The sequence below is a fragment of the Engraulis encrasicolus genome, chromosome 17 (genome assembly GCF_034702125.1).
Source record: "Engraulis encrasicolus isolate BLACKSEA-1 chromosome 17, IST_EnEncr_1.0, whole genome shotgun sequence".
NCBI classification, from domain to species: Eukaryota; Metazoa; Chordata; class Actinopteri; order Clupeiformes; family Engraulidae; genus Engraulis; species Engraulis encrasicolus.
Window position 1 is genome coordinate 53,176,494 of NC_085873.1, and position 7,882 is coordinate 53,184,375.

The 7,882-nt window shown below is 42.5% G+C and overlaps 1 protein-coding gene across 1 annotated transcript in view; it reads left to right on the forward strand.

The window, feature by feature from the left end:
• Positions 1 to 7,135: 7,135 nt before the first annotated feature.
• LOC134467110 (uncharacterized) overlaps positions 7,136 to 7,882 on the forward strand; it is a 2,751-nt gene continuing 2,004 nt past the window's right edge. The window contains exon 1 of the mRNA XM_063221031.1: positions 7,136 to 7,425. Within this exon, the coding sequence (XP_063077101.1) occupies positions 7,256 to 7,425 (170 nt within the window). The 5' untranslated portion in view covers positions 7,136 to 7,255. The remainder of the gene's footprint in view (positions 7,426 to 7,882) is intronic.

Genomic DNA, 7,882 nt, shown 5'->3' on the forward strand with positions numbered 1-7,882 from the left:
GAGATGAGGTCGAGATCAAGAGCGAATCGCACGGCCCTATTCATTTGTGCATGTCTAGTGTCAAATCGGCTCGTAGCACTGCTTTAACTGTGCGATTTACCCATGAGGCACGACCAGGATTTCAAACAGTTTTGATTTTCTTGCGACCCTGCGATTGCACGATTGTGACGTGAAATCGCTTGTCGTTACCCCATGTACACTACACGATGCGAAATTGACCTGCGATTGAGCAAGAAATCGTCCCGACTCTTAAAAACTTGTGCGAGTGACAAATCGTGGCAAAATTGGGGCAAAAATCGCACAGTGTAAGCCTGGCTTTAGTTGCAGACCGTCCATAGAGATATGATGACTTCCATCGCTCAGGTAGCATTGGTCACTGTTGGTGTACACATGGCTTAACTCTGTAAATGGCTCAGAGCCTCAGTGTCCGGTGGACCGTCATGGGAGAAGGTTGTGTTTCAGAGAACTTGGTGTCAAGTAGTGGCTAGCTATAGTCTGGCACTCTTGCCATTTTGTTTTCATGCCCACGTTCATCTTTATTTTTGCCGTTTTGGGAGTCACTGTAAATATGCACTTTAAAACATTGAGTCCCAGGCCTTGTTTAGAATTTTAGCTCTAGACTCCCAGCAGTTTCATCAATTTTTGATATTTTTTGAACAGCCACCCAATATTTTGTCTAAGACCTACAGACACATGCCAGGGCTTGTTCGAAAGCTCAGAATCTTTTTTATATATGAAAACGGTATGCTCCTAGCTTCCTCCATTCCGGAATTATTCAACTTTAAAGGGACATTGTGTAAGATTTTTAGTTGTTCATTTCCAGAATTAATGTTATCCATTCACTAATGTTACCTTTTTCATGAATATTTACCACCACCATCAAATTCTAAGTATTCAATATGACTGGAAAAATTGCATTTTTAGATGCGTCCCAGCATCTCTATAAGAGGGTCTGTCCGTCCGTCCGTCCGTCCGTCTGAAACGCATTCGTCTGAAACGCATTCCTTCAATTGTTCCTAACTGTGGCCACAAGGCGGCAGAGTTGCCATCCTGGACCGGAGCGAATGCGTGCAAGCCAATTGTTCCTTACTGTGGCCACAAGGCGGCAGAGTTGCCATTTTGGACCGGAGCGAATGCGTGCAAGCCAGAACATATTACCAAACAGGCAAGACGGCTGATGGCATTGTGAGACAACTGAGGGGGGCATTCAATTTCCGCCATTGTTTTGCGTTTGGACAATGGGAGGCAACTTTATTTTGGTTCGTCAGAAACTCGCGGAAATGACCGATTTAGTCGGCAGGCAGTTTTTGACACAGATGTTTGTGCTCGGATAGAGAGGCGTTTGCATTGCATAACGCTCCACGGCATGGAACCGTAATTAGTTGACAGGCGACCCGCAGCGCATACAGCTCTTCCTCTAAACGTTGACCTGTACCATTTGGTTATAGCATTTCTCCTTTCAAAACATTCACATTTTCCTTTGTGCGTGCATAGAGGGGCGTTTGGTTAGCTTTTTTTGTTTCATAACATTCACATTTTCCTCCGCTTTTCTCCAGTCCACAAAATCGGGTTCAGAGGTCTGTGTGTAGCCTACGAGCATCCCTTTTAATATTCCCAGCGAGTTTACTTCTGCCTTTTCAGTAGTCAGTTTGCGCTGCGCACTGGAGCATGGTGCTCGAACTACAAGTAGACAGCTGGGCCATTTGACATACGGTGTGTTAGCCTACTCGTAGCCTACAGGGAGGTTCTTTCGTTGGCGGCCTCGTACCCCACAGGTGCTTTTCGCTGCGCTCAGAGAGAGCACAGGACATAACGCGTCTTTCGTAATTGCTTTGTAGTCGTTTGAATTTGGTAAACTCTGGCACGGGAGCTCACTGCTTTGTGCCTTGACGGTGAAGCTGGTTTTGAAAAATAAGCGCATAATTCACCTAAAGGGTGAAAACATAAGCACATGATTCATCCAAACGATTTTATTTATTTAATATTTGCCGATGTTTAGATTCTTTCCCACATGCACATGATGCTGAAATGGCGTGATACTAAAGGTTGATACTAATAAATGTCTGGTCATTTGTAATGTAGCCTTCATCTATGTGAAATTTGAAATCATATGGTTCTTTTCCAAATCCAAGAATGATAAGCTTATTATAGCCTAAACTGCAAAAAATAAAGCCATGTCTTGCCATTTTGCTGCCTGCCACATTATTTGGAGTGTCCATGATGACCAATAAACAAAAAGTAGGCTACATCCTCAGGGGGGCGTTGACAGGTTAGGAGGAGGCCAGGGGGGTGTTTGGGGGAAAAAAATTGCATTGTTGGAACTGGCATAGAGGGACGCATCTGTTGTCCGCCTGTCGGCCTTGTTCATACATGAAAGGGGGGATCTTCTCCATGGTCTGCTATTTTGAATTTCTAGAAATGGCAATTTTTAGCTGCAAAAATGACTGTACTTGGGCCATACTAGAAAATATTACTTTATTACTTAGTCAACTTTAATGAAAAGATCAAATTTGGCAATAGGCAAAACAGTTTCAATGAGCAGCATAGTGGCAGTACCTTTTTTTGGACCATTTCCTGCACAGTGTACCTTTAAGTGACGGCTACTTTAGCTACAAATAGCGTTTTCCCCCATTTGAACGGTGAAAAAGCCCTTTGATGCGCTCTTTGACTCTCCAACTTTAAATTGAGGATCTAAATATATTTTCACGCCCCAAAGACAAGACCAGTAGCTTCCAAGTTAACCATTTTAATGAAAAAACACCTGGATCATTTCTGTTTACAGCTAATATTATCATCTGAAGCGCTAGTTACTTGTGAATCCTGATGGGCATGTGTCATTCAAATATAGAAAAAAGTAGATGCGCCAAAATACACTCACCAATGTTAGTTTCTGCTGCTGTATTGAGCTGTTGTGCATTCCAAACTTCCATTTTCACTCCTAATTTGATGACAGCAAACCTCATCCTTCTGTAGGCCTGTGTTTACGGCTAGCACTGACAAGACGCTAGGTATGTTTTGATGACTCAGGCGACTTGGTGTGACATGAACGGGAAGCGTGCATGATTTCATTCGCTGTAATAAAACTCAAATACTGTGCTGTGATAAGTTGAAGAGATGAAATATCCAAATCGTGACTAGGAGTTTTGACTGTAGGTGTTTTCATGATCTATGTCAGTTCTGTTCATCACATAATTACAAAAACCACACAGAATGTGCATTAGAATGTGTAGATTCAGAATCCACTTAAACCTTTGGGAGTCAACGCATGGGAAGTGAAAACGTGTTTTCCCATGAGTTGGTAGTCATTGTGTTAAAAAATAATTAGAACATTTTTATTATGTTAAGTATTTCAAGGTTAAATGTAAGGTAGTGAATTGCATTCCATTTTAAGAGCTGTATTATTCTTTATGTTGTTTGTTAACAGATTGACTCAATCTCGGTTTGAGGGAACATCTTCTGTGGAGTGGAACCACAAAGTGAAGTCAGTCCTTATGGATTTGTGTCTGCAAGCTGTTCTCTCTGAGGGGGGATCTACATTCACCACAGTCAGGATACTGCATTCACTATTTGATGTTCAGTTCAGTGAATTTGACTTCCTCTTTGATCTGTACTCACATATAAGTGACCACAAGATGCAAACTACCAGTAGTCTCCTCCCAGCTCTACAGCCATTATTCCAGTCAGCCGGTCCAGTCTGGTCTATAGACCTGTCAAAGACAAAGGCCTCCATTCTCCTGGAAGTGCTGAAACTCCAGCCCCAGAAGAGACCAGTAGAGCTGAGAGGCTGGTCAGATGAGGAGAGTGAAGTGAGGAGTTTTCTTCAGTGTCTGCCCTACATCTCACAGCTGAGGTGTGTAAAATAAAGTAATTCTTGTGTTGCTATAAAACGTGTGATATAGATACTGCAATATAGACAGTGAACACAGGGTAGAGCTGAAATGAATTGATCAAAATCTATGTAATCTGTATTTTACGTAGGACTGTGATTTAAACAACCATTCTGAGTACGTGTGATTCATGTATGGTTAAAAAAAGACTACATTATGTTATGGTGACACATTAACCTTCTCGGCGCCACAGGTTTTTGCCCAAAACTGATGATTTTGACATGTTATATTCAAAAGGCTGTGGCTTAACATGGGTAATAGATAGAGCCTGACAATTAATGAGACAAATATTGAGGATGACCCAACGTTTATTTTGGGAGTAAATTATCCCATCTAATTTGCATATTATGACGTCATATGGTGTCGGCCATTTTGAATTTATAATGAGTTATTGGATATTTTTGCATATTTTCAAAATATTTTTAATAATTTATCTAATTTAATTTATAAAACTTCCCCAGACACCTTCACTATTATGTTCTGTGCATACATTTTGGTCTAGAAAGCAATAAATTGTACACTAAAAGTGTAATTTGTAACTAATATAGTGCAACAATGTAGCATAGTGACAAACACAAGTGAATGGACGGTTGCCGTTTTGCCTGTAGGGACTGGTCTATGAAGGTGACAAGTTATTTTTTAGTGCATGGACACCCTTCACAGCAATGCCCAGCATACAGATTCTATCCACACTAGGGGTATTATGTGCATTTTGTCCACTTGTGTGTCTTTGAACCAAGTACAGCAGGCCTACAGTAGCCTACAGTAGGCCTGTCAGCGTACACCCTGAAGGACTCTGGGTATGGGCTACATGTCTAAAAACTTGCAAATATCTATTCAAACCCAGTGTTACATTTACTGATATACAAATAGGTGATATAAGGAAAGTGTGTGTGTGTGTGTGTGTGTGGGGGGGGGGGGGGGGGGGGGGGGGGGGGGGGGGGGGGGGGGGGTGGGGGGGGGGTTGGTTACCTAGCCTATATCGCCCATGTCTTTCTGATGTACCAAACCCCAGCTGGTATCACACTTTTTTGTTGCAAATAGACTCAGTCAGGTCGCAATTGGACATAATTATTACTATTATTATATCATTAGAATAGCATTGCTATTTATTTAGACCTGCAGTCGGCAGGAACAGTGTCGAGTAGCGTGAACTATGCTTCCGTTTTGCACCGAGTAGAATGCGCACGAGACCTCTGTGTCTCGGGCGCATACTCCTCTCACTCCATCCCCCACTGTTGGCAGGAATATGCGCACTTCTTTTGTCTTCATTTACTTTTCTACTTAGTATACAAGCTCTTCTACAAACATCCTGACCACTGTCACCCTCCAGATGATGAATATTGACTATGTAACAGGCAAATTACGACGCGTTGCATCATTCCCCTGTCGTTGCAATGAACGTCGCCAGCATAGCGACAGTATAGCCTACAAAGCAGCATGAAATTACCTCGCATCTCGATCGGAAAAAAACCTTCCCTTCCTCAATATACAAGTCTCCTGCAGAAACGAACACTTCTATTGTGTACTTACAAGTGAATGAATGAAGGGTTTTCTTGTTACAGTCCCCATGATCGACGAATAGGCTGTCGATAGTTTCCCTCAGGCAACAGTAACATGGGAAGTATAACGCGGCAGAAAATACACTCCTGTTTGCATATTACCTCATTTAGGGGCGAAATATATGATGAATACATTTGAACAATCATGACAAGTTACCATTTGAGTGCATTTGGTCGTTTATTCAGTAGAATTATCCACGTAATGTCACTACAAGGCTGCTTCCGTCTTTCGCGTTGTTTCACAGGGGAGAAGTTACTTCCGCAATGTCCGAGGTTTGTAGTTTTGTAGTTTTCTTAAACAAAATACCATATAAGGCGTCCCAATGTGTTTAGAACTGAAGTACTACATGTCTGCCACCCAATGGAGTGGAAGTTGAACTACATTTGATATCGTATTTGAAAAAAAACGGCCGTTGTAATCAATACGGCATCTCGTCGACAAAAGTCGCCTGTGGCGCCCAGGGGGTTAAAGGCAATTGACAAAATGTAGGTTTTGAAATTGTATTCTATGTGTTTTCTTTTTTGTAACAGATTGACTCAACCTCTGTTTGAGGGAACATCTTCTGTGGAGTGGAAGCACAAAGTGAAGTCATTCCTTATGGATTTGTGTCTGCAAGCAGCTCTCTCTGAGGGGGGATCTACATTCACCACAGTCAGGATACTGCATACACTCTTTGATGTGCAGTTCAGTGAATTTGACTTCCTCTTAGATCTGTACTCACATATAAGTGACCACAAGATGCAAACTGCCAGTAGTCTCCTCCCAGCTCTACAGCCATTATTCCAGTCAGCCGGTCCAGTCTGGTCCATAGACCTGTCAAAGACAAAGGCCTCCCTTCTCCTGGAAGTGCTGAAACTCCAGCCCCAGAAGAGACCAGTAGAGCTGAGAGGCTGGTCAGATGAAGAGAGTGAAGTGAGGAGTTTCCTTCAGTGTCTGCCCTACATCTCACACCTCAGGTGGGCACATTATTTATGTGTGAGTGCATGTGTGTTTTATCTGTGTACTTTATCTGTGTTCTCTCTCTCTCACCATCATTGTCTTTGTGTGTGCGTGTGCGTGCGTGTACATGTGCGTGTGTGTTAGAAATATGAGTGTTTGAGGAAAGCTGTTTATGCTGCAGTTTAAGCTACTTAAACTGCCTTAACATTTCCATTCACATTCTGATGGATAAGCGTTTGTAGCAAAAAAAATTAAGTGCAACTGACTCCATTTGAGGTTTTTCAAGTGTGTGTTATGTGCTCATTTACAGCCAGATAAACACAGATTTCCCAAATGTCAACAGATTTATCCAATGCATACAAATACTTATGAATTAAATCTTACACCATACTTGACTGCCTGCTGTGTGTGTGTGTGTGTGTGTGTGTGTGTGTGTGTGTGTGTGTGTGTGTGTGTGTGTGTGTGTGTGTGTGTGTGTGTGTGTGCGTGTGCGTGTGCGTGTGTGTGTGAAACCCTTTTCATATAGGACAGGTGAATCTTCTGCACTTACTGTTGTAACAATAATATTTTCCTTCCATAGCTTCTATCGGAAAACTCTGAGTTACCCGCCAAATGCAGAAGCTGTCCAGTTCCTGGTGAACCTCAGTGTGGCAGCAGATGAGTGGGACTCCACCTCAAGAGGAAGATTGTCTGAGTGTCTGTCCTCTGCATGCAGCCACAGCAGCTTCCCTTATGAAAGAAATCATAATGTTGAAATTAAGCGTCTCTTCCTGAGTGATTTCCTATTGAATCTGTCTGTCCATCTCCAGTCCCATGAGGATGAAACAGCTCGGAGGCTCCTGCCATCTTTCCAGTATTTTTGCAAGATGTTTCCTGATCACTTTTCCATAGACCTATCAAAGACAAAGGCCTCCCTTCTCCTGGAAGTGCTGAAACTCCAGACCCAGAAGAGACCAGTAGAGCTGAGAGGCTGGTCAGATGAAGAGAGTGAAGTGAGGAGTTTCCTTCAGTGTCTGCCCTACATCTCACACCTCAGGTGGGCACATTATTTATGTGTGAGTGCATGTGTGTTTTACCTGTGAACTAACTTAATCGGTGGTCTCTCTCCCTCTCTCTGTTTGTGTGTTAGAAATATGACTGTTTGAGGAAAGTATACACACAACTTGCCTTAACATTTCTATTCATATTCTAATGGATAAGCCGATCAATTTTAAGTGCAACTGAATTCATTTGATATTTCTCGAGTGTGTTATATGCTCATTGCCAGGCAGATGAACACAGATTTCCAAAATACCAACAGATTTCTCCAATGCATACAAATACTTATGAATGAAATCTTACACCATACTTGACTGCCTGCCGTGTGTGTGTGTGTGTGTGTGTGTGTGTGTGTGTGTGTGTGTGTGTGTGTGTGTGTGTGTGTGTGTGTGTGTGTGTGTGTGTGTGTGTGTGTGTGTGTGTGTGTGTGTGTGTGTGTGTGAAACCCTTTTCAT